General features: G+C 44.1%; 1 protein-coding gene across 1 annotated transcript; it reads left to right on the top strand.

Moving 5' to 3' along the window:
- The first annotated feature begins 47 nt into the window (after nt 1–47).
- On the top strand, nt 48–23,616 carry rasgef1ba (RasGEF domain family, member 1Ba). The gene is made up of 14 exons (XM_061071504.1): nt 48–291; nt 7,573–7,755; nt 7,940–8,062; nt 8,158–8,295; nt 13,272–13,487; nt 13,864–13,938; nt 14,807–14,902; nt 15,224–15,326; nt 17,490–17,569; nt 18,321–18,416; nt 19,930–20,025; nt 20,897–21,020; nt 21,401–21,473; nt 22,942–23,616. The coding sequence occupies exons 2-14, from the start codon at nt 7,579–7,581 to the stop codon at nt 22,964–22,966; spliced, it is 1,422 nt and encodes a 473-aa protein (XP_060927487.1). The 5' UTR covers nt 48–291; nt 7,573–7,578; the 3' UTR covers nt 22,967–23,616.
- The last annotated feature ends 3,133 nt before the right edge of the window (nt 23,617–26,749 follow it).

A 26,749-nucleotide genomic window follows, 5' to 3' on the forward strand; every position in this document is an offset into this window, starting at 1 on the left:
CCGCAGCTCAGATTCATGTGAAGGAAGCGGAGCAGCAGCAGCTTCTCTCCTCCTCCTCCTCCTCCTCTTCATCCTCCATCTGCTCCTCCGTCTCTCTGCTGAGGCTCAGCCCGGAATACACGCTCCTCTCTGCCGGTCTTCCACCTGGATGATGCGGCTCTGACCTCCAGAGGAACTATTGTGGTTTCACCCCCTCGGGTTCTATTCTCATGTGAAAGAAGCAGAAAGTCTCTGTTGTTTGATCGAGTTCCTCAGAGGTTTGAATCTGCATCTGGATCCCTGCTCGTCGAGGTGAGAGGATTTATTACTCTGCTGCTTTATATCCCGGGTTAGGGTTCATCCTGGGTTATGGTTATGGTTATGGTAAGGGTTCATTCTGGGTTTCATTCAGGTTCCAGAGGGAGACAGCGGGTGAAACATCCATAAACATCAAGATACTTTATAGTTCGTGTCATTTAGAGACTCTGCTCCTGAGTGAAGGTTCTGATCCTAAACTCTTCTTCATGGACACAAACACTTGATCAATTATCTGTTATACATCTTCACTGTTTATGCACAATATATATTGATATATATTTAACTTATGTGAATGTGACACAGACTAATTAGGGCTGGGCGATATTTAATATTGACCGATACCGATAGCAGGTTTTGCTGTGTTATAGCATCTTATACTTCATTCACCCAATAGAACGTATCCATATTTATTTGATGTTTTTAACATTGATGATCAGGATCACATTGTGGTAATTATTACTATTGAGGATTTGAATGTGACACAGACCAAAGGAGCGATATTTGATATCAGCTGATTCTGATCATTATCACGATAAATGTCACATTAATATTTTTTTTCGGATTTAAAGACAGATTCTTGCTCCTGAGCGAAGAATCTTGGTTATGAGCAGAAACATTTTTTACAGCAAAACATTTTTACAAATCTGAGGTGGATCAGTTATGTGTTATATCTCCTCACTGTGTTCAACAGTGTAGAAGCAATATATTCATGTTATATATGAATTTTGTTGTATTGCTACAGATGAAAATGACACTCAGGCTGTGACTGGACCTGCAGATCTGAAGGCTGCAGCCTCAGTTTCATGTTGTTTTGATTCGACCTCATGTTCAGTGTGACTCTGCATTTATTGGCTTTGTCTAAATCACAACATCTTCCTCCTTAATGATGATGATGATGCACCGAGTCTTCCCCAACGAGTCGAGGTGTTTCCCCACAAACCATAACCCCCGATAACAGGATCTCTGATACCAGTCGCTATTTTTACCCCACCGCCCTGTGGCTAAGAGGATTCCCCCCCACCCCCCCCTGTCTCCTCTCCCCTGTAAGACAGCCAGGGATCAGTGGAGTTAATCCCACCTCCCTCCTGAATGACTCCGGCCTGTGCTCCTCCTTGGCTTCTCCGTGTGTCGCTGCTCTGTGTTACAGGCGAGCTCCGGGTTTCCCCTTAATGTGCTGACACGTTCAATCTGTTTATTGGTGATTTGGCAGAACTCTGGTCTCTGGAAACACGTGGGTTGTAGCTGCTGAGGGTTGCTACTGTTCTCTGGTGCAGGGTTGTGGTTGTGGTGGGGTTTGTTTGTTTGTTTGTTTGTTTGTACCGATGCTCACAAATGAAGGACTTTGGGGAATATGGGAAGTCGCCAATCAGGAAGTCAGGGTCTGTGCCAGGAGCCTGAGACTCGGTGCAGCCAGCGGTGGAACTGTAATGGAACTGTAGATAACAAGGTGTGCTGCAGGCTGCCGAGCCGTGAGGATTACGAGACGTGTTCCCACAGCTGCAGCCGAGCTGTCTTCAAATCTGTCACGTTAAAAAACCCTGGCCCGGCTGATTTACAGATTCCTGCAGGTCACGAGACGTCTGAGCTTTTATTGAACAAGAGCTAAACCTGCTTAAACAAACTGACTGACTGCAGCAGAGTCTGTTAAGTCGCTGTCACTCACATCCTTGGCTACAGTTGAATTGAATTTGTTCAAATTACCATTTTTAAGGTCACATTCTCGGCTTCATTTGCTGGGAAAGCGGTGATGCAGAATGTGAAAACGCCTGCAAAGTGGGTCCAGACTACAACCTGGAACACAGGCACTGAGTTTAAATGCATCCTTCCAATGCAGCTGTCTCCAGATCCAGCCCAGAGTCGAGACCTGAGACCTGCAGACACCTGAGCTGAAACTCAGCTGGTTGATGTTTTCCATCACCGGGTTGGATACAGGACGGGTGGAGCCTCGGGGGTGTTGTTCCTCTGTGCAGGGTGTTAAGTGTCTGCAGGGGGGAGGTAAGGGGGATCGGGGTGGTCATATCGCTGTCAAGGACTGATGACACCAGCTGACGGGGGTCCTGGGTGGAAGCTGTGATGTTTATCACTCGGTGCAGCAGCTGCAAACAGGAACCTGCGTCAAAACACTGTCGGGCTGCACACATCACTCACTCATCTCTGGAGGTTGAATGAGTTGGTGGAAAGCGTCAAAGGGTTTTTTAGTCTGGTTGTATCTTATATTATTTCTCAGCCAATAGATGCACAAGGGGCATTGGGGTTCTTTATAATAGGTGCTATAAGGCTAGATGCTAATATGCCTGATTTGCTGATCTTTTGACATCTCGGTGAACTTTAGATTCTCTGCTCTCCTTTAAATATAACGTTTTTTGGGGTTTGAACGAATGCATGTCAAATGTCCAAATATCTGCGGGATGAAAAAGAGGAGGCCAACTTGGGAAGGTTTCGGTTAATGAGAGGTTTGGAACACATATTATATTCATCAGCTGGTTTAATCTCTTCATGTATGCATAGTTCCTGATCTTTTGGCATCTATTTGAACTTTAGATCCTCTGCTCTCCTTTTAAAATAAAGTTTTTGGGGGTTTGAACAAATGTCAGAAGTCCAAATATCTGCAGGATGATCAAGAGGAGGCCAACTTGGGAAGGTTTCAGTTAATAGGAGCCAACGTGGGTGTGGATGTGTTTTCCACGGTTAAACCTCTGAATCATTTCCTGCCTCAATGTTCCTGAAGTTGTGATCACGTCTGACCCGGATAATCTGCTGCTGCTGCGTTCTTCGTCTGTTAAGGACAAACTCTGGAAAAGCTCCAGACCCAGTTTCCTGCACGTTTGCCTCAGTTTGTGTCTGGAAGCAGCTGAAATTGAGCGTGATCGCCCCTCTAGCCGGGACCCTGGGGTTGAAAAGGTCAAGTGAGAAGATGATTTATCTTCTCCTCTGGTCTGAGAATGTCCGAGTCAGTTTTCAGCTCTTTGTGGTTTGTTGTGATTTCTTCTGGAATAGTTAGAGTCCTGTTTTCTGCTGAAATCTCCCCGGCCCAGTTCTTGGTGCCTCTGGTACTCCCGACCACAAACCAGCTTCAAACACCGGCCGTCTTTATTTAGACGACTTCCACTCCTCCACCGTGGCCTCCTCACCCCCCCACTCAGCTATCTCTCACCCTCGTTTCCTCAAGCCGTGCATGAGTGAGATTCCTCATGCCTCCCAGTGTTTACTCAGTGGAAGGGTGGGTGGGTGGGTGGGGGGGGGGCTGTAGTATTGATTTACTACAGGTCCCTTTTCAAAGTGTCTCTGCCAGAATCACATTCTCTCACTGCTGCTACAGCCTCCTTCTCCTCGACCGCAATCGCTGTTTTTCATTTAAGGAAGTTTTATGACGTCACAAATCTTCCTGCTTGGTCGTGAGAGGAACATTTCTCAGGAGAATAAAAATAAAAAGCAGCTCACTTGAGCGTCTGGCTGATTGCGTGCGACTCCTGGACCGAGGGAATATTTCCCTGTGTGTTCAGGGTGTTTCCGGTTCCTTTACGGCCTCTGAACTGCCGATGGCCGCTCATCACGAGCCGTCGTTAACACCCCGGCGGTTTGATAGCCGGTGTTTTGGACGAGCGGGAAACCAGAGTCCCATCGTCTTCTGTCTGGGGAAGCAGCGCCGCCCAAACGTTTGGAGAACAAATGACCTGTAAACGCGTGTCGTCGATGGCGCCGCGGCCTGGAGCTGATTCCAGGGGCTTTTAAATCCTAATGGGACGTTTTCCTGAGGAGGTTTAGAGCTGATTTTTAGGCCAATTGCAATATTCACTGAGAAATCATCAGTGATTCATCTGAAGTCGCTTGTTTCAGACCAGTTTACTTCGTCTGTCTTTGGTTAATTGTCGTGGAGAAAGTCCTCGACCTTAAGATTGTGATGATCACTGCTCCAGTTTCCTTCCAATAACAGAAGAAGTGAAAACAAAGGAACTTATTGAATATTTAGAGAATATCATATACGGTTTAAAGATACAATCTGTGTCCTTCAACCATCTTTACACCCAGAAATGTAAATGTCCCTTTTCTTTTTAAAATCCATTTAACTACTTTCCCACACTGAGGCAGATGGTTCCTCGTACACAACCTGTCCCACTATAATTAAATCCACCCCCCCTCTACATGCGAGCTGTGGCATTTTGTTTGTTTACCCTCAGCCGCCTCCCACCCACCCAGCGGCCACGCTAAACCAACAGCTCTGTGCTGAGGGTCCCGACATGTGCCCCCCCCACCTTCTACCACCATGATACCACGACACCTGGAAGACAAATGTCAATAAGTGTGTCTCAGTGGCTGCTCTTTGTTTTAAGGATTATTAAAGTTTGCAGCTGGTGAGTGAGGATCATGGTGTCATTGGTGCACTGAACATTAAACAACAATATAAAAAACAACAATATATAAGAAACGGAATAAAATAAAATAGAATAAAGTATATTATATACTCTTATGACAAAGAAAATACGATATAACTATAAACTTTAAACACAAACGCATCCAGATATCTATAGAACTTGAATTAAGAAAATAAGCATAAACGATCATATGTTGTTTAAACTGTAGAATAGCAGTTTTCATATTGGCAAACAAACGCTGATACAGATATGTGAAAGCTTCTTATTGTCCAAACAATATATCGTCAGACTCTAATATAACTATAAATAAAAACAGCTCAACATTTGAATAAGAGGCAGCGTTTACATGAATCTAAAGTTGATATAACAAGTTAACTGTTTAGTGTTACTGTGAGTGAGAGCACTCTTGACGAAACACTGTCTTTTAACTGATGTTGATAAATGTATTTAAAGGAGACAGGTCACATCTGGATGATGTTTTTCTAGGTCCACAAAAAAAGATGACATGTTCACGACAAGTTCCCCTCGGTGTCCTACATGTGCACAGAACCTCCTCGTGTTTACTGAAGATAATATGGAGATATAAATATTCCATCCACCCGGTTCAGGGGTTAGAAAAGAGGGCGTGGCTCCGGGGGGTTGGTGGTTCAGATCCCACCCGGGTGGGAAACCAGCACCAGTGGTGTTCTCAGCCCTGGATCACCTGCTGCTGTGGAGGAGCTGCTGGTCTGAACCTCGGTGCTGGACACCAGATGTCTGTGGTCGGACTTGGATGCTACTGCTGCTGAGCAACAGGACTCAAATAAATAATTATACTTCTAAGAAAAGAGCATTTAAGTTTAGCACCCCCCCCCCCCTGTAGTCTGGAGTAAACAAACAGAGAGGATCTCTTCCTCGGTGCAGAAGCCACATGCTGCAGCAGATGCTCCGGCTGCTCTGACTCCTCACGCTCGCCTTTCTCATGGAAATGTCCACGGCTGTCTCAGTGAATAACAGCGTGTGTGTGTGGACGCGTGCTTTATGGCATGCATGTGAACGTGGAGGAGTGGGCGTCGGCCTCCTCGTGTGGGTGGAGGTTTAATGTGATCTTATGAATACACAGGGTTCTGTTTTGGTTTCTGTCTCCTGCTCAGCGTCTTGTGATTCTGTTTTTTTTTAAAGGTTAATGTCTTTTAGATTTAACTGAATCCTCTCTCTTGATTTCCCTCTCCGCTCTGATCACATGATGCTCGTCCCTGGTGCGTGTGTCGTGGTTGTTTCTCTCCCGGTTCTGTCACGGGACGATGGAACCCTGAGTTTATGTGAACTCTGGGAGCCAGCGTGTGGGCAGGTGCAGTTTATTCGTCCTGGCAGCGCCGCGTTGCATCAGCCGGCTTCCTGCCTCGGCATCCAGCCACGGGCCGGCACATTGTCCTGGAGGTGGGGGTGGGACGGTGTGTGTGTGGGGGCGGGGTTGCTTTTACACCCTGTGCCGACCCCCCCCAACCAAACCCACCCCTGGTGTGAAAAGACCTTTTGTGTTTCCTCAGCCATAAGTCTGCCGGGCCGGGGACAGAACCTAAAAGCCGGGTTCAGAGGTCAGGAGGCTGCCAGGGGATGGAGAGAGTGGTGGGGGGGGTTGAGCTATCTTTGTGAGCACCAGAGATTTAGAGTAGAAATAACAAAGTCCTACAACAGAAGAGGTGGATTCACACACTGATAAATGCTCCTTTACTCACACACAGCAGTCTGATAATCAGTCTGGTTTGTTTCAGTGTAAAAACAGGGTGGAGCCTTGTGATTGACAGCTGTCAATCACACAGCTGATAACTGAGGCTCCACCCTCAATCACTTCTGACTCCAAATGACGTCTAAAGCGTTAGATGTCTGCATCATATTTACCTTCATACGATCACTTCCTTCTACCACACATTCGTAAAAAGCCTGAACAGAAGCAGCCGTGCAAGAAGTATATAATCAAGACTAGGGTTGCAAAAATTAACAGGAATAAACGGGAAATGTTGTGGGTAATTTATACTAACTGTATTTACCTTGTCATATACAGACATAAATATAAACATTTTGTTTTGTCATAGGCTGATTTGAGCCCTGAGGAAACTTTGGGCACTTGACTATATGCTTCTGCATCGTTGTGTCATTCTTAACATAGGTCTTTGCACAGTATTTGCAAATGTACACAGCCTTTCCTTCTACATTGGATGGGGTGAAATATTATGTCTTTTTTTTTTGTGCAAAATTCCCAAAATTCCCGAGCTAAACTTCCCATGGAAAGTTTCCGGAAAGTTTCCACCCCTTTGCAACCCTAATCGAGACACAAACGAGAATTTTTCTTACAAATCCTACGACAGATTGAAATCAAAGGGACAAGGTCGAGTGGATTCTGCTGCAGGAGAAGTTTGAAAAGCTTCTCAGGCAACGTGTCCATCGAGGTTTTCACGGAGCAGAAGACACGTGTTCCTCCGACTCGTCTTGTTGGATGAAGGCTGCAGGTTTATGTAACTGGACTGTGACGCTCATCATCCTCCACAGTTTAATTGTCGTCTGTCCAGTGAAACCCACTAATCCCACCAGGGTCAGGAGTTCAGTTTCCTGAGTCTCTTCTTTACAGACGACTCGTATGACTCCATCCTTTTCTTTCCTTTTTTCTGCCTCAACCACAGCTCGTTTTCTTCAGTTTCCCATTTGTCCAAATAAACCAAACCCACACTGTGAAACCAGCAGCTCCAGAGGAGGAAGGGTGTCGACTGGGTTCAAACCAAACCTGTGCCGTCTGGTGTTTGTGTGTCTGAGCTATTTCGGATTTGTTTTGACCGTCCTGCATCAGCGTCTGTGGTGGAATATCTCTCCTGTGTGTTTTCCTGACTGACTCTTCCTGTGTTTTTTTTTTGTTTCTGTCTTGCAGGACAACATGCCTCAGACTCCACCGTTCACCGGGCAGCTGAACACAGGCAGCTACAACAAGAACCTGTACCAGACCAAGGAGGAAGGCTACCCGGGCCTCTACTACCATGACAACAACCTGGTGTCCGGGTCCCTGGAGGCCCTCATCCGCCACCTGGTCCCAGCTGGGGACTACTATCCAGATGTGAGTGGATTTAACATTCTACCTGTTCATATCTTTTCCTTTGCAGCCTCATCAATGTGTTGATTCTGTCTGAGAAGCTCTGGTGCATTGAGACGCTGCTTTTTGCGTCCGTGTTTCTCTCCACACGAACCTGTAGCTTTGCTTTTGCACCTTTGCGGCCACTTATAATCTCTTCTCTCTACAGAGGACGTACATCTTCACCTTCCTGCTCAGCTCTCGCCTCTTCCTCCACCCGTACGAGCTCATGTCCCGGGTGTGTCACCTGTGTATGGAGCAGCAGCGACCCGGCGACCCCCAGGCGGACAAGGTATGCAGGATTCGTTCTTCTACTTCCTTGTTCTCCCAGCTACATTTGGTTCTTCCTGGGTTTTTCATGTTGTGTTTATCTTGCATTTTTTTCAGATGAGAGTGAGGAAGAACGCCCCGAAGATCCTCCAGCTCCTGACCGAGTGGACGGAGACCTTCCCGTATGACTTCAGGGACGAGAGGATGATGCGCAGCCTGAAGGAGCTGACCCACCGCCTGGCCAACGGAGAGGAGGTCGGTTCACTCGGTTATTTCTTCCCTCTAAATCAATGTCACAGGAAGTCCGTGGAGTCCATGTTGTGTGAACCTGCACGTGCTGCAAAGCTACGGACTCAGGCCGATTTTTGCCGATAGCGGCAGAGGGAGGTGGACGGGATTTCTCTGGCAACAAAGCCGCTCTGAAGCCGAGAGAAAAGACCCATTGTTGGAGGGATCGGTGGCTTTTCCTGTGAATCCCTCCGGTGCTGCGTCCGCGGCTGCAGTTTAGATTGTTCTCCTGCTGCCGAGCTGCACGTCACCGGCTTAGAGTCTTTGCTCTGTTTGGATAACAGAGTTGTTTTATCAGGGTGAATCTGTTGGTGTGTCGCTGCTCGAACAAATACAGGGTTTTCTTTTTTACAATTCCTGTAGCTCTATGTTGCTCCTCTAGCAGAGCGTGATGCATTTGGCTGATAAAGACGTCAAAAGAGAAGTTGGACGGTAGAAAAAGTTTATCTTCCTGTTTTCTTGCTCTAATTAAGTTAGGTTGGTGTTTTATAAAATTATCTTTCCAGATGAAAGACTCTTTTCTTTGGTCCCCTGACAAATGATCTGGTCAGTCATCACGAATCCTGATGTTTCCACGTGTTTCTGTCTGCTGAGTTGTATGCTGTTTATTTGTCTTTGGTTAGTGTTAATGAACACACACACACACACACACACACACCTCTAAAGACAAGAATAAACACAACCCCCCCCCACTGTTTTATAGGTTGTTCATGACTCATCAAAGGGACGAGCACGAGTATTGATCCTGAGTTAATCTAGAAATCAATACGTTTCTCACTTGGACACATTTACAGCTCCCAACATCTGCTAACCCCCCCCCCCCTACACACACACACACACACACACAAACATCTCAGGATTTCCCCCTTAAATAGCTGCAGTTGGCATTAACGTCCAAAGTTTGCGGTTGAACTGAAGCAAACAAAAACCTGTTTAACTGAATCTCAGGTACTTTCCACTGCACGTTGATAATGATCATGATTTAATGAGTTAATCTGAGATTAGAAAACAACAGATATTAATTCTTCTAGGTAATAAACGTCTACACTATCAGGTAAAGTGATTAAAGTGTTGGGGATTCCAGTAAAGGTTCTCACTGGGAATCAGATCAGATTATAATAAAAGTGTCTTGACATAGAGAATGTGATTGCAAGAGAAACTGAACTGCGGTCAGATTGTGTAACCACTTTAACTTTTGCTTTCAATTTCTTATAATTCCCCTTGTTCTGCTTGTCCCGTCTCAGCCGTTATGATGATGGAATATCACGACTTCCCCTTTGTCCTTCTATCGTTTGTGTAACGTGCTCCAACTCGTATTAGCACATTTTGATCTATGGCAGTTACACAAAAGGTCTCTTTCAGTGAATAGACAAATGTGATAAAAACTTAATGTCGAGTTTGTCCTGTGTGGACAAAGAAACCCTTTGCCGTGATTGGACGCCCTCCAGATGTGCTGCGTTACCGTGGAAACCGCCGTGCTCATGATTAGCACAGCGTGACCAAGAATCAGTCTTTCAGATGAATAGTTCTCAGGGACGCTGGAGGTTGTTTGTTCATACATGTGAGACCACGTTGAGCCCGACTGGACGAGGTTTATTCTCATAGATTAAATTTGCACAAATGTTGGTTTCTCTAAGAAGTGATTTACATTTGTGTTTATCACAGATTTGAAAACAAAACGCTTTTAAAAAACCCCGAGCGACTCTGGAGTCAGAGAGTTGAGCTGCTGGTTCCTCGGAGCGTTTGAACCGCAGCTCTCTGGGAAAACGGGTTCCAGTTCAAAATAGATGTCCCCCCCCAAAACATCTGGGCAGAGACGTGTCCAAAACCACACTGAAAACATTCCAGGGCCCTTGATCTGTGGAGTAGGACTGTCATTATGGATGTGGTTGGATATATAGGGAAGCGGCAGCGGAGAAGAAAACAAGCAACTGATCTTCATCTGACCTCAGAGAGCAGCACAGAGCTCTGGCTTCTCTTCAGATTTGTGCAGTAGATGCAGATGGTTCATAAAGTAAAAGACAGACGTTCTCAGACCAGATTTTTTTATTTGTTTATTTAGAAGGATCCCCATTAGCTCTACCCTAAGACAGAGGTACTTTTAGTGGGGTCCACATTTTAGACATACATACAGATATCAAACATTTAAAACATGCATTACAATACCAATATCAAACATTTAAAACATACGTTAAATTACAAATATCAAAAGTTAAAATACATTAAAATGATGATCGTACAATTTTATATTACAGATATCAAATCCAATCCAATTACAATTCCATAGAAGCGAAAACTGCAAACCATGTAAGAGAATACTGCACATTTATGTACAGTACATCACCATCTAGAGTCACAAGTATGCTGTACCCAAGTGTTTCATTATTTGCTTTTTGAACATACATTTACGTGTCACGTTCATAATTTCTGTTGGTCGTAGGTTCCATGACTTCAGGCTTCATTAGATTAGATTTCTTTATTTTATCGACACGGAGAAATTCACTTGTTACAGCAAATAAGAGAAAACTGAATTTAAGTAACAGTGCCGAAGCACAATAAAAAAGATCACAATATGTACACTACTAAACTACACATAATGAGACAAGTCTTTTATAACGAAGGGCCACTGTACGTTTATCAATGTGTACGTCAGTTGATTCCAGAGGAGCTGATACCCTAACTGTTGAAATAAGTCTTTAAAAAGCTCGACTGAACTCTTGACTCTTCTGGAGAACGTGACCTGGATGTGACGTCTTACGGGTGGAAGTTTATTTCTGTCCCTTCCTGACTTGGCAGCTTGGACCCGCCTGCAGATACAATCATTCCCGCCCACTGAACCTTCTACTATCTGTTCATTAGTGCTGCTCGGCCGAGCTGCTAAAACCAGTCCGGCTCTCACGTGGGTCAGGTGGTTCTCCACAGGAAGAGACACGACTCGGCCAAGGAGAACAGGTCCTCCGGTGGTTCGATGCCGTGACTTGTACTGAGCGGCCGGCTGCCACCTCAGGATCACCGCCAGGTTCTCCAGCACGCCCCCCCCGCCAGGCGCCATCATTCGTAACGCAGATAGTTATGAGGAGAAATGTCGTCTCCCAGATCTGAGACTATATTTGTCTCGACCCCGGCCTGTCCTCTGTGTGGACAGACGCCGAGGCAGATGGTTGAATCTGAGGTGGCAAGTGAAGGGATTTTCACTGGTGGCTGACATCACTGACATCACTGGGACTGGGTGGAGGTATTTCATGAAGCGCTGCAGCCAATGATCAGATTTAATGCTTTTCTTTTTATTAACACTTTAAAAGTAATATAAATAATAATGTAATTTGACCACAGACAGGTAGATTTAAAGGGAGAAAAGTTCTATACGTGTTCGTGCAACTCTACAAAATGTTTGAGTCCAGCAGCCATGGGATCAAGAGCTGGTTCATTTCCATAAAAGTAATGAACAATTTTAATAATTTATTTATAAAGCAACAAATATCAATACAATATGATGAAGTGAGGTGTTTTTTTTTATTCAATATCTTTGGGCTCTTGACTTTCGGTTCAACAGACGAGTGTTTTTAATTTATCATCTTTTAATCGTCATTTCCAGCCTGTTTGTGACATTTCACCAATGACTTGTTAAACTGCAGAAAATAACCGATAATGAAAAATATGATTAGTTGTCGGCTTTAGCAGCGTCGCCACCTTCCTAAAGGAGCATTGATCATTTGAATATATTATTTCCTCCCTTGTTGTCGGTCCGTCTCCACTTGAAACTGCAAAATGAAAACCTCATTTCTCTCCACAACTTCATTTTCTCTGCCTCTGTCCTGTGCTCCTGCAATCATCCCTCACCCAGAAGTGCAATATCCACAGAGCTGCAATTGATTGGCTGACTTTCATGTGTGTGTGTGTGTGTGTGTGTGTGTTTGTGTGCGTGTGTGTCATCACACTTGTAACAGCCACATCACCGACAGGCAGACGCATTAGTCACGCGCCTGGAAGTGAATTTCTGAAAAGTTGCCGCCCCGGCCGTTTCCATCTGAGTGATGAGAACTCCGAGAACTCACATCTGATTTCCTCGGCTCGGGGCCTCCACCTCCATTACAATGCTGGTTGTGTTTCTTTTCAACCCGTTGAACCTGATTCCTGTTTTTCAAAACCCAGATTCTGGAGGCTGAACTGGCAGAAAGTCCAGAGAGAAGGGATGTGGTCACAAGGAGAGGGGGGGGCCTCGGCTCCCCCCCCGGTTTCTTGGATTGCTCGTAGCGGCGGTTCCAAAGAATCCGAGCCGCTGGATCCTCGGCAGTTACACAACAACACACAGTCTGCTGCACGTACACAGAGTCAAACACACATGTCTGTCCTCCTTGCCTCTGGAGACCCGTCTTATGCAACTTCTGAGCTAAACTGTGTCGGCAAGGGAGCAATTATCTAATCGTGGCCTGGTCTGAGTCGGAGGAATGTTCCAAACTCTCAACCTCTTGACCTCTCGACCCCTGAGGCCAGGAAGTCAAGAGTCCGGCCTCGTCAGCCCCTGTTGAGCCGAGACACAGCGAGTGACCGAGAGGAAGCTGCTCTGCAGAATAAACTCATTCTGAGGCTCGTTCTAGTTTCTGGCTTCAGTTATTTCTGCTGACACGGGGATAATGTGGCTGTTGTAGTTTCCATTGAGGTTTTCAATGATCCAGGTCGTCCAGGTTTTGTCGTGAACAAAACTGGTGATGTTCTTTTGAAATATGAGCAGGAGTTCATCAATGAACTATGTTTGGTTTCCAGTTGATTCTGAGATATAGATAGATATAGATAGATAGATAGATAGAGTACTTTATTCATCTCCGAAGGGAAATTAAGTTGTCATAGCAGCCGGTATATTTGAATCATTTATATCAAAAACGACTTAAAAGCTGCTGAACCTTGTGTTTTGATCTAACCCTCTTCTCTCCTCCCTCCCTCAGGTGTACCGGAAGGCGGTCGGCCAGATGAGCCAGGGTCTGATCCGGAGGTTGACGGTGCTCAGCCAGTACGAGGAGGCGCTGGTGAAGATCAACGCCACGGCGGCCGAGCGCCTCACGGCTCTGAAGGCGAAGCCGCAGGCGTCCATCCAGAGAGACATGCTGTCCATCTGCAACGACCCCTTCACCGTGGCCCAGCAGCTCACACACATAGAACTGGTGAGAACCACTTACAGCTTTCCACTCCAGGACGGTTCCCATCGATCATCTGCTTTAAAACCGTTTCACCGTATCCATCATTCGTGGTGACGCATCAAACCGGATTAAGATGTAAATGTTGTTCTTCTGAAGAACAATGTGGAATCCTGTCAGGGAGTCGAACTCGTTACGGAGAGAACGAGCCGATCGATCTGCAGAGGAGAGAACATGTGATGGATTAGAAGCTGCTGACACAACCCAGCATTGATTTTAAACTGTGGTGTTTGACCACAGCTTTGTTCTCATTATGTGTCACTGAACAGTTCAGAGGCTTCAAAGGTTCTTGTTCTTTAAAGAGATTCGAACCCAATTGCTCACTGTTCATTTTCCTTTTCAGGAGCGACTGAGCTACATCGGACCTGAAGAATTCGTCCAGGCCTTCGTCCAGAAAGACCCGCTCGACAATGATAAGGTAACGTCTAGCATCCGCAGACACAAAAATAACACACACACACACACACACACACACAGTGATTATGCAACAATTTCTCCTGGCTGGAATCCAGAGGCAGACTTGATCCTTCTGTGTCTGTGGGTTAGAAACGAGACGGCCTAGTTAGGTTTACACAACACGAGCTGCACGGGTCACAGGGAGGGCAGGTGATCTCCAGACTGTGTGTGTAGCGGGTATTTAGTCTGCCGCTACACACACACACACACACACACACACACACACACCAGGCAGACACACACATTCAGAAAGATACACCCGGCCGCACCTCACTGACAATCTTCCTCAAATCATCCCAATGTCTGGATTAGATGGGCATGCATGCACCTTATCGCCTAGCAACCGCTGGTGCCCAGGGTTTGTTTTGGGAAGGGGTGTGTGTGTGTGTGTGTGTGTGTGTGTGTGTGTGTGTCTGGCAGTGGGTCCTTTTGTCTGGCGTTCGGCTGCTAGGCAACAGCTCATTTTTTGGAAGCCAGGTGATGGGGGGGTTAAGACGGCCTTTGTGCCTCAGGCTCGCCTCTCGCTTACCCCGACGAGTGTGTGTGTGTGTGTGTGTGTGTGTGTGTGTGTGTCCGACGTGTCCACTGGCGGGAGGCACGACATGGGGGAGCGTGGCGTAAGGCCAGAGGAATGTGAGGAATTAGATCCAGAAGAACCCAAACAAAGGAGCTGCATGAATAATGAGACGGACACTGACCATTGGCTCCATGAAGCCTGGAGTTTATTTCTTTATCGATGCATCGACTGCAAAGATCTGCGTTAATTCTCCAGTTCAACTCTATTCTTGTTTTGCTGTTGTCTCATTAAGATCCTGTTGTTGTTTTTGCAGAGCTGCTTCAGCGATCACAAGAAGGCCAGCAACCTGGAGGCGTACGTGGAGTGGTTCAACAGACTCAGCTACCTGGTGGCCACAGAAATCTGCATGGTGAGTCATGAGGGTTCACTGCTTCTGGAGGTGAAGAGGTTTCCAACTGCAGATTGTTTAGTTTAGGAAATGTGAGAAAATGGTGGGAAAAGGTCACAAAGGTCAAGGAAGATTCTAACAATGTGATCAACAGTTAAAACTCAAAGATCTTCAGTTTAAAACGAGGAAAACCTGTTAGATCTTACATTTGAAAGCCTGGAAACTCAATTTGGTTCTTAAATAGTTTTAAATAAGTTCTTCTTGTCAATAAAGAGACACAATGAGTCCAGACTTGATGGAATCAGTCATGTAATTAACAAACATTTTTTATTTTTTTAACAGCCCGTGAAGAAGAAGCACCGAGCTCGAGTCATCGAGTTCTTCATCGACGTGGCGCGGGAATGTTTCAACATCGGCAACTTCAACTCCCTCATGGCCATCATCTGTGAGTTTGTGTTTCCATATCAGTTAAGAACAAAATTTCACTGATTTGTGAGATAAACACTGATGGGCGTCACATTTCTCCCTGGTTCCCTCTGATCCACACTGTCCTGCAGTTTCTTAAACTCATTACTGAGTCCGATCAGCGTAGTGAATCACGTGGCTGTTCAGTGGGAGTTCGGTGCAGATGTAATCTCTCCTCCTGCAGCACGAACCTCTCACGACTTCGGTCTCGGTTCATTTCCAGCTTGTGTAACTTCCTCCGGCCTCATGATGTGAGTGAGACTCGTCGGCTGAGGCGACGGAGCGTCGGTGATGCAGATAATTGACTCGATAGAATCTCGTTCCGATGTGGGAAAGAAGAACTTTATGTTTTCCACGTTTGTGCGTTTGTACAGAAGCTGCAGAGGATCATGGGAAGTTTGTTAAAGCTCGAGCCAGGTTAGATACGAATGTCAGAGGCCTAGAGCATCGTCAGGGATCTGGTCATCTTCACAGGCCTCAGGGGGGAAGGAGGGGTCTTGTGTCCGGGGGGGGGGGGCAGCTGGCAGAGGACACAGAACGACCTCGTCCAGGCAGATGGTCAGCACTGACCAGAGACCGGGGGGGGGGGGGGTGGGACAGTGATGATGAGAGTGGAGGATATTCGAGTGTCCAGCTGTCCTTGGTCTTTCTCCCCCGAGACAGAGAGAGAGAGAGAGAGAGAGAGAGAGAGAGAGAGAGAGAGAGAGAGAGAGAGAGAGAGAGAGAGAGAAAACAGCCGCAGGCAAAGCTCTCCCCCCCCCCCTCCGACTCGTCTCCAGGGAACCAGCTGTAGTGATGTGATTAAAGGGTTAGTTCACTTAAAATAATGAAAAGCTAATTTGACTTAATTATCTAAAAGACGCGGACAGTTGCTGCTTTTGTTTTGTGAAAAGAGACAAATGTGTCCTGAGAATCTGGGGAATGCAAAAACGTTCGAGAAAGAGAAACTTCACTGGATCTATTTGCACAATGAGTAAAAGTCTTAAAATGTACATTTTTAAAACAAGGCTTGATTCAAAGGAGAATCGGACATCACAGTGAGATGGCGACCGTGCAAGTCTACTCAGGAGAACAAAAACAATAACTGGAATTTCAATTTAAGCTCGGAATGTCGTCTTCATGTAGGATGCGTTATTCATTTATGACATTAATCCCATTGGAACACATTTAGAATTGGTACAAATTGAAAGGAATGTACAGGCAGGGGGAATAAAGCACTGATGGTCAAAATGAGGAACTACTTTTTATGGAAACACCCACTTATCAGTGTTGTGATCGACTGTATCTGTGGGATTTTGTCTGAGTGAATTAATAGCCCCCTGCTTTCAAACATGGCTCAATGAAAGCACAATTTAAATCTCTACTATATCTATATTAAAACTCACAATCTCACAATGTTGAACAACGTTAAACGATTATTTTTTAGTCCCTTGTCTTCCAACTTGTTTTTGTGGAAATCTGATATCACTCCACATCTGTTTGTGTAGTCCGGGTGAAATGATCCTTTTCAACACAAACACTGTGATCAGTGTGTTTATGAAGAGGAGGACGGCTCCCACCTGTCCTCACACACACACACTCGTGTCTTTGTGCGTCTGGAGAGGACGAGCTCGGTCGGGACGCCGCTTTCGTTTTGTCCCGGCGGCGTTTCAAGGTTCATGTGAAACCAAGGAAGCGTCTCCTGGGGACAGAATGAGGCTCTGCTGGTTTTAGTGGTTTATGTTTCTTGTGTCTGCAGAACAAAAAACTGAGCTCCATTGTTTACTGCAGGTTTGTGTTGTGGTTCTGCTCTGATGGCGACACACACACACACACACAGACACACACACACACAGGGGATTACCATATGGGAAGCATAGGGCTGGCAGGGGAAACGAGGCGTGTGTTAACTCCATTGTTCCTTCAGCCTTTTGCCTCGGTGCATCAGAAGAAACAACAAGAGAAAGAAAGAAAAGGGGGATGGCTGACATGTCATGGGAGAAAGAGTGGAAGGGGGGGAGGTGTGTGTGTGTGTGTGTCTGTCTGTCTGGCTCAATGGGAAAGTGCCATGTGGTTAATGCTGTGGTGTTTGGGTGTTGGCTGTGATGTGTGATATCTGTCTCATTGTTGTTGTTTGTTGTGTGTGTGTGTGTGTGTCCTGCAGCCGGGATGAACATGAGTCCTGTGTCTCGACTGAAGAAAACCTGGAGCAAGGTCAAGACGGCAAAGTTCGACATCTTAGAGGTGAGATTCCATCGAGCAGGTTCAAATCAATCAAATCATATCAAATATACTTTATTGTGTCCATGGGGAAATTCTCCTTCAACAGTACAATGCACAACAACAAAAAATACACAAATCAGAACACAAGGACACATCGTGTAAGACCCAGAATAATAATGCAGAATAAAAGTGAGTTAAAAATATTGCATCTGCCCTCAAATGATAAAACACTAAAAGGATAGAAATCTAAAAAGATGAAAAACTAAAACTGGCATTAAAATCTAAAAACCAAAGTGTAAATAGTGACAAGCAAAGTCCGAAGCTTATATAATTATATTTATATTAAAGTTCAACTTAATTTATAATTTGCTGCTTTGGCTATTTGATCTTGTACTTCTCCTACTGGTTTAGTGGTTAAGATATTAGATATTTAAACTTTGTTTCACTTAAAGTGTAATTCATCATTTGCTTTTCATGTATCATGTCAAATTCAATCATAGGAAAATAAGAAGAAATGTAGGAAATGTTCTCAGTGGTGGGACAAGCAGCTTGAAATCTTTTTACAAAAGAACAAACACAGAAATACATCAACTGTATTAAAATTTGTTTCAATCCCATCACATCTGATTTGAATTTGAACGACTTGTAGAAACGTCTTTGTTCCACATCCACTCGTCTCTCAGCTGCTCTGCACATCTGGGTTCATTCATCGAGTTCTGACCGAAGCTTCACTTCATCTAAACCGACTCTGTGGTTTCTTTCCTCCTCTCAGCATCAGATGGATCCTTCCAGCAATTTCTACAACTACAGGACGTCTCTGAGAGGAGCCACGCAGAGATCCATCACCGCCAACAGCAGCCGGGAGAAGGTGAGGCCGGAGATGATCTGATCTAATCTCAACTCTTTAAACTGGTTCATCTGTGGTTCAGCTCAGATCTGAACTGTCTCTGCTGGAAGGAACCAAAGTGGGAGAATTAAACTTACTATTTAAAGACCAGTTTGTTCACTTAAGGTTGGAAATTAGAGAATCGTGGATGATTTGTAAGAACGAGTCTTGAAAGTTCTTTGCAGCCGAGCGATTTAAGCTGATTACAGTTATGTGAAGAGTTGAGATGTTTATCTTCCTGTGAAGTTCAACAGCAAACATGAAGGAGAACTGGTTGAAGTCAAAGCAGAAAAACAAACCACGGAGCTTCCGCTTGTTGTGTCTCGTTAGCGCCGGGACGCCGTGTTCCCGACGTCAGCGGCGTCCTCAGTGGACCTGGACGCCGGACAGAGGTTACGCAACAGTGCAGCGCTCCGAGGGGACGGTTATAAATAGGTCAAGATCTGACGAGGGTCTTAAGTATTTTCCTCCTCATCAAAACACGCTGTGAAGGAAAGAGAAAACATGGCCGCCCGCCAGATCACATAGCGTTCCCCCCGCCCTGTCGGAGTCCATGCCAGCGCCAAGCTCGTGGGCCGCCGGGCGTCAGCGGCTCTCCCCCCCTCACGTCATCACATGTTGAATCAGAGTTTTTATGGAAAGACAGCGTCCCGTCAGTAAGTGTCTGGCCCCCCCCCGAGGTTTGTTTTCTGGAGCTCAGAAATGCAAACAGACAAGAGGTCGGGGTCGTGAGACGGAAAGTTCCCAAGAAGTCTGGTATGTTCTTGACCCCTGTGACCTCTGTGCTCTCAGGCGGGGGGGTGGACGTCCACTCGGCTGTTCAACTTGTCAACAAAGACAAAGCTCGTGGTTTGTTTTGATCAAAGATGGAAATGATCCGAATGATTTAAAGCAGAATTCATGGTATATCCAGTAAAATCCCATATTCTGCTCCTAAAGTTTGTTTCAATCAGACCTGGATGATAACTGAGACATTTCTTTACCAAAATAAGAAGGAATAAAAATAGGAAATCATAGAATAATCAAAAAACATCTGAAAAACAGTAACAAGCATGAAATCAATCTAATGAATCCAGACTCTGGATCCAGGGCTTCTCTCAGCCTTCAGTCAACAAGTCAAAGTAAAAACCAGAGCTCTGGTCCCGATGTTTAGTTTTCTACCAGTAAAGAAGTAAAAATCCCAACACACACACACACACACACACACACACACACACACACACACACACACACACACACACACACACTCACAATGACCTGACGTCTCACTTCTCTATTGTTGATCGTAGGAATTTGTCTCGGGAAACTTTTTGGGTAATTTCTTTCTAAACTCGCTGCTACACGTCTGCTCGCTGGTTTATTTTCATTTTGTCATGGATCCTCTTTTGTATCGATATTTACAAAGATCTCACACATACAGTATTTATTTGGTGGAAATCCCCTTCACGTCTTCCCAGTGAAATTAAATCTCTCTCTCACTTTCTGTTTCTTGCAGATCGTCATCCCTTTCTTCAGCCTGCTCATTAAAGACATCTACTTCCTGAACGAGGGATGTGCCAACCGGCTGCAGAACGGCCGCATCAACTTTGAGGTGAGCGGAGGTTTTGAAATCCCCTCTGGGAGTTTCCCCGGGCAACCGTTCACACCCCCCCGACGTCTCGGGTCAGAAAACGTCACCAGGTCAAGCGACGGATTCGATTATTTCCACTTCCCCAAAGAGGGTTGAGAAAGAAGAAGTAAAGTGTGTAAAGTTCAGCTGCGTTTCCATGGAGCAGAAACACACCGAGCGTTTCCACTCACAGCTTCTCTGATTCAGAATCTATTTTTGAAATCTTAATTTTATCCTGGGAAACTCTGCTGAAGTCTTTTTCTGTCGATGACGTTTCGAACACACAAACAGATTAACACCTCGGAGCAGCTGAGCCCGACAAGGTTAAAGGCCTTGCTCAAAGGCAGCGCGGCAGGGTGTTGTGTTCGGAACATGGAGTCAAGTAGTGACAGTGAACTTTTCAATCAATCAATCAATCAAATTTTATTTGTATAGCCCATATTCACAAATCACAATTCGTCTCATAGGGCTTTAACATGGTGTGACATCCTCTGTCCTTAACCCTCAGCAAGAGTCAGGACAAACTACTAAAAACCTTTTAACAGGTGAAGATACGTAGAAACCTCAGAGAGACACATGTGAGGATCCGTCTCCCAGGACAGACACAAGTGACACAGATGTGTAGAGGAGAACATCATCAGGAGAAAGGTTTTAGCAGCAATGATGAGGGGAAACATTTTGAAGGATAACTTCAATACTATATGTCAAGCAGTCCTGCTGCATCATAGTCTCTGGTCAGCAGCAGGATCACGATCCAGCATCCAGATCAGATGTCACTTTAGTCCACAGTCAAACTTCTGGCAAAGTTTTGGCTCCTTATTCACCTTTGTCCATTTGTCCGGTTTCATTTCAGAAATTCTGGGAACTCGCCAAACAAGTGAGTGAGTTCATGGCCTGGAAGAAGGTGGAGTGTCCGTTTGAGAAGGACCGTAAGATCCTGCAGTACCTGCTGACGGCTCCGGTGCTGCCCGAGGACGGTGAGTGGGTTCACCAGAGAATCAGTGTCAGAGACCAGGTTCAGAGAGGAAACAGGTCCATCAGCATGTTAGAGAAAGAGAGAATAGATTCCAGGATCTGCCCGTTGTTTCTGATCTGCTCCAGATCTTCATGAAGATCTGTTCAGTAGTTTTAACGTGATCTTGCTAAAATACAAACAAACAAACAAACGCAGATGGAAACCTAACCTCCACAGCAGAGGTCACACCCTCATCTGTGGAGGACAATGAATGAATGATGATGGAAAACCTTTGTGCTAAATCACAATCACATAATAACTCATGTCAGGAATCTCTCACATTTTCAATAAATCATTTTTTCTAGAGTAATGCTTATTGATTTTCTTTTCTTCCGATGGCAGCTTTGTATCTGGCGTCATACGAGAGCGAAGGTCCTGAGAACCACATGGAGAAGGACAGATGGAAGTCTCTGAGGTGTGTATGAACACACACAAAGACACGCAAAGACACACACAGACACACACAGACACACACAGACACACCCTCAGGGGTCTTTGATTCTTTCAGTCTGGACTGTCACCCTCCATCACTTCCTGCCTCCGCACTGACCAGCTCCACCAGAGGGATGTAGGTCACACACTGATGCTGACCTGCACACTGTTCAATAAATACATTAAAAAACACACACACACACACACACACACAAACACTCATTATTCCTGGTCACACCATCGCTTGCGTAGACAAATGCAAAGGACATCAGTCATTTTCACACAATTATATCCTGTGCTCACACACACACACACAATGCACCATACACCCTCCACATCCACTGGGTGTGTGTGTGTGTGTGTGTGTGTGTGTGTGTGTGTGTGTGTGTGTTGTTCACTCCACCCGGCTGATGAAAGCCCATGAGAGCTGACCGAGGGATATTTCCTCGCTGCAGCATCACACTCTGAAGTTAAATGAACACAAACTGAATCAGTGTCGTCGGGTTTCTCCTGAGACACGAGTGCAGATCTCAGTGAATCACGATCAAATCTCTGCCATTAAACAAAGATTCAACTTTAAAATGCATGAAGATTCATAAACGAGCAAACACACAAACCTTAATTTGTATTAACATTGGTAAAGATCATTTTCATTGGTTCACAATTAAAACAAGAAAACAGTCAAGCTCAGTAATAATCCCACGTTTTCACTAACTAAATGTTAAATGTTCTATTAATCTTATTTGATAAATTGCTATTTGATTAATAAATATTGATTCATGACTCATGACTCCCTGAAAACCTAATTTGCTGCACAAATTAAGATTTACATTTACGTTTTTGTAATGATAGAAGAACAAACCTTTAGTTCGGGTTTGTACCAGTAGCTGTTTCAATTCATGGTCAAATAATTCGTGATTTAAAGATATTTTTAAAAGTTAATAGTTAATTGTTAGATTTTCTCCTCTAGGTAGTTGGTGGAGACCAAAACTGAGCTAAAACAGGATGAAAATGGGAAAAACATACAAGCGCTCTGTTTTTATTTGTTTAGAACAGTTTGTTATTCAATAAAAAATCATAATAAGATACTTACATGTCTGTAAACTTGATGTACAAGTCTGCCCCCTAGTGGCCAAAATTATCAGATTCATGCGAGCCAGTATCCATCGACGGGGATCACATGTTGAACGCTGCCAAAAAGTGATCCCCACACACATGAAATCAGGTTTTGGCTCAGAACTGTGTGTGGTCGTGTGTGTGTGTGGGTGTGTGTGTGTGTGATGTCACGTTTCCCGACTGTCTGCCAGCTCTGCCCCCCCGAGCTTTGCGTTTTATCCTGCGTTTTAAAGGTCACGTGTTAAACATTTTAACGGAGCAGCAAACAAACTCCAAACACCAGAGGATCCAGTTTGTCATCACTCTAACCCCGGTTCTCCTTCTCCTCTCCACAGATCCACTCTGCTAAGCAGGGTCTAAACCTCCGAGCTGAAGAAAACCAGTTGGAAGACAAACCCCCGACAAGGAAGCCGCCGCCGCTCGCTCGGCGCCGCTCTTGTCCAAACCAAGTATTCCCGTATCGGAAGGGAAAAGACAATCTCTACTCTGGCTGGCGAGGACGTTTTGTGTTCCCTCCGGCTTCAGATTTCTACCAAGCTCTGCTTTTCCTTACGCTCCTGCTCGTTTTTTCATCTTTGTATGACTTTGTAGAGTCTTTTAAAAAACAACAACAACAAGAGAAACGCCACAGACTGTCAGAATAAAAGCACGGGAAGGTGCTTGTTCTCGTCCGGGACTTTGGACGCCGACAAACGAGCGTCAACGGACTCGTTCCTCTGCCAGTTGTTTTCCACTGAAGCTAGAACGTTAGCCGCTGGTTGGCTAACGCTCTCTGGTTCCACACGCCAGCACTCTGATCGGAGATCGAACCTGAACACGCGAGTTCCTCACGAAGCCACGGCCTCTCGTTCCGTCTCTTTTCCTTTTGTACGAGCTTCTTTCCCGCGTCGTGTTCTTGAAGATTTTTGTTAAATGTGATGTTGTACGAGAAAAAAAATGCACTGGCTGCGTTTTTAAAAGATAGAACTGAGTTGTTTTGTGTGTGTTGTATAAAACTGTGTGATTCATGAGCAGCATTTCTTGTGTCTTTGACCCATTTCAGCCTCAGTACGTTCCAGACAAAGTGTTTCTCTGATCACTAGCTTGCATTTACAGGTCTATGTATCTAAATTAGATGCATATGGACAAACTGCTCATATTAAACATCTGTCTGAGATCATTCTCCACCAAATTTCAGCTGTTTATAGATTTTAAGTCTCTACTTCAGGGATTTCTGCAGGATTTCTTGAGAATGTCAGAAAAATCATCATCTTGCAATGTTAAAGGAAGTTATTAGAATATTCCTGGATCCGCCTTTTTATCCACATCTGTGCCAAACGTTCCCGGATTCCTAACCTCAAGTTTCAAGAGAATCATCCTAGTAGTTTTTGCGTAAACCTGCTAAACGTTTAGGTCAAACCTCGATGGAACCTTCACTTCCTGGTCAGAGGAAACCTGGGGATTGAAGTCTCCTTGTTTGAAACGTACCGACGTCTTCGTCAGTGAACATAAATGAAACGTTGTCTTGTGCGTTTTCCTGCTGATCCTGATCGAGTGGGTGTGAAATGTCCCTCAGCTGCTGAGGACAGGAGTCCAGGGCCTAACGAGGCCAATGAGTGTGGTTGTGCTGCCCCCTGGTGGTTCAGTCAGAACAGTGAATGGACTTGTGTGGTTGAATAATGTGAACCGAGGATTCCTTCTTTGTTTTTATTTCTCATTTCATCAGAGTCTAGTTTCCTACCTGTATTATTTATAACTCTGTTTAGTCACATTATGTTCTTGTGCCAATACTATCATCTTATTTAATTTTGTACTAGGTACATAACCAGCTGAAGTAGTCTTCAGATATTGGCTTAATTATTATTATCATTATTTGTATTTTTTACACGTTCGTATGAGATTTTATTTTTGGAGGTAGCAGCTCAGAGTATGAAGTTGAATGTGTTTGACTGACGTGAGCTTCGCCTTTACTCCTCCCACAGAGTGCTGTCGTGTTTGTGTACATAATGTTCTACTCCCCCCCCCCCCCCACACCCGATGTGTTCATCCATTTGTATTTGGACTGTTTGAATTGAATAGAGGAACCGTTTATAAATGAATTAGTTGTGTTGAAAAGAGAAAGTTAATAAAATAATGTTTAAAATTACAAAGTCACTATTTGTGTTTCTTCTCTGTATTTGAAGTTACCATCAAAGAATCACTTAGTAGCTTTTTCAAGCTTCAGACTTCTTCTCTCAAACTTCTTCAGCGGAAAGTCACAAAACCTAAGTGAAGCCGAGTTGAGACGATCGTCAAGAATAAAACTGTTAGAAGCTGAAAATCATATCAAGAAAACAACAACCTTTAAAATAAAAACTATGATTACTTGTATTTATGGTTGATTCAATTATAATTTATTTTCATCTTGGGGTATTTATATAACAAGGAGTTACCTGAACAAAAGACAGGAGCTTTACCAATCTGGCTTTTAAACAGCCACGGTAAAGAAACTTCAACAATAGCACTTTCCAATTGAGTATTATTGGATGTAAATATGACATTTTAACCTGAGGTGGGTTGGGTTATCCAATTGTTTCTTTTATCATCTTATAGGAGGTGATTTTAGTTTTCATCTTGGGAATTTTACCTCCAAAAACTTTTTACCACATTTGGAGTGCCCTGTGGGTCAATAGAACCATTATGTTCGTCCAGGTTATTGAAAAACATTTTTCAGCAAAGTGAAAAATGTTTTCAAAGGTTAAGACCTTTTTATTCCACGATTAAAAACCTAAAGTTTAAGCTTAAAAAAATGTGCATCAATACATTTCATTGTCTCAGTTGGTCGTTTTGAATCATGAAGCATCACAGATCAATTAATTTACAACTTCCAGGAAGTGTCTGCAAAGAAATAATAAAACAGAAGATTAAAACTCTGAATCTAATGTGGAACAATAACACAGAAACTAAATGAAAATAAACTTCAGTATAACTTGCATATTTAAACCAAACTTCTCTAACAGTAGAAGTTAAGTTTCTCTTGAACACTTTCTTTGTGGTTATGAATTTAGTTTTGTATAAGGTACAAAAACTTCAGTTAATATTTGAAGCATAGAGGAGACAGAGGTCACGTGGAGAAACGTAATAAAAATACATATGTGGCTCCACCTAGTGGCCAGATGGAGTTAAAACAACTGTGGGAGGCAGTAATGAAAACTGAGGGTTAGGAATAGATGAATAAATGTACAAACATAAATTCATACCTATAAACTATGAAGGGTTAACAATGGCACAAGCAAAAACTAATTTATAAACGAAATGTATGAAAAAATTATTACAGTTTGTGATTATAAAAAGGCATCTTTTGTATTTCTACAATTATTTGTTTTTATATATCTGCATTTGGATCAATATATTTATGTTGTTGATAACTTATCAAATTCTGTATTCATACATTCATTCATTCATTTCTACTTGTATCTATCTATTTATGTATTTCTACATTGATTTATGCATTCATTTCTTCATTTTCTATATTCATTCATTGAGCCATTTATTCATGTATTTTTACATTTGTTGATTTATTAATTGAAGAAATCCTATGTTCATTCATTTATTTACACTATGTGTATATATTTTTTCTGTATTTCTACGTTTATTTATTCCTACATTCATTTCTTTATCTTTGTCTTTGTTCCTAGATTTATTTATATATGTATTATGCATGTTTTTTTTCTGTATGTCTGTGTCCATGTGTTGATTCAGGTCTACAACGCTGTCTCAAGTTGGCAGGTAAACAAGAGTTCTGACTTTAGTTTGGTTCGTGTCCCATCCACTAACAAGGAGGTTAATGACCTAAACTGCAGCCAGCCACCAGGGGGCGATCAAGATGATTTGGCTTCTCTTTTGAACAGCTGTAATGTCGTCCATCTTTATTTACAGTCTGTGGTTTAAACCCACTTTTCAACCGAAACATTAAATGATTCCAATCTGAACACGTTTCCTGCCACAGTTCCCTCGAGCAAGTGACTGAGGCTGTGACTCCGCCCCCTGGTGGAGGTACGAACCACGTCTACTCATAAAAAACGTGTCGTCAGCGCCTCTGACTCAGGTTTGAGTGTCAGTGGTTTGAGTGTCAGTGGTTTGAGCGTCAGTGGTTTTGAGCGTCAGTGGTTTTGCTCTGCAGTG

This window comes from Limanda limanda, chromosome 5 (assembly GCF_963576545.1).
Source record: "Limanda limanda chromosome 5, fLimLim1.1, whole genome shotgun sequence".
NCBI lineage: Eukaryota > Metazoa > Chordata > Actinopteri > Pleuronectiformes > Pleuronectidae > Limanda > Limanda limanda.

Coding starts and splice junctions, on each gene's coding strand:
- rasgef1ba (XM_061071504.1), top strand. CDS start 7,579: ATGCCTCAGACTCCACCGTTCACCGGGCAGCTGAACACAGGCAGCTAC. Junction 13,488..13,863: donor AGCTCACACACATAGAACTG/GTGAGAACCACT, acceptor TTTCCTTTTCAG/GAGCGACTGAGCTACATCGG. Junction 17,570..18,320: donor CAAAGTTCGACATCTTAGAG/GTGAGATTCCAT, acceptor TCCTCCTCTCAG/CATCAGATGGATCCTTCCAG.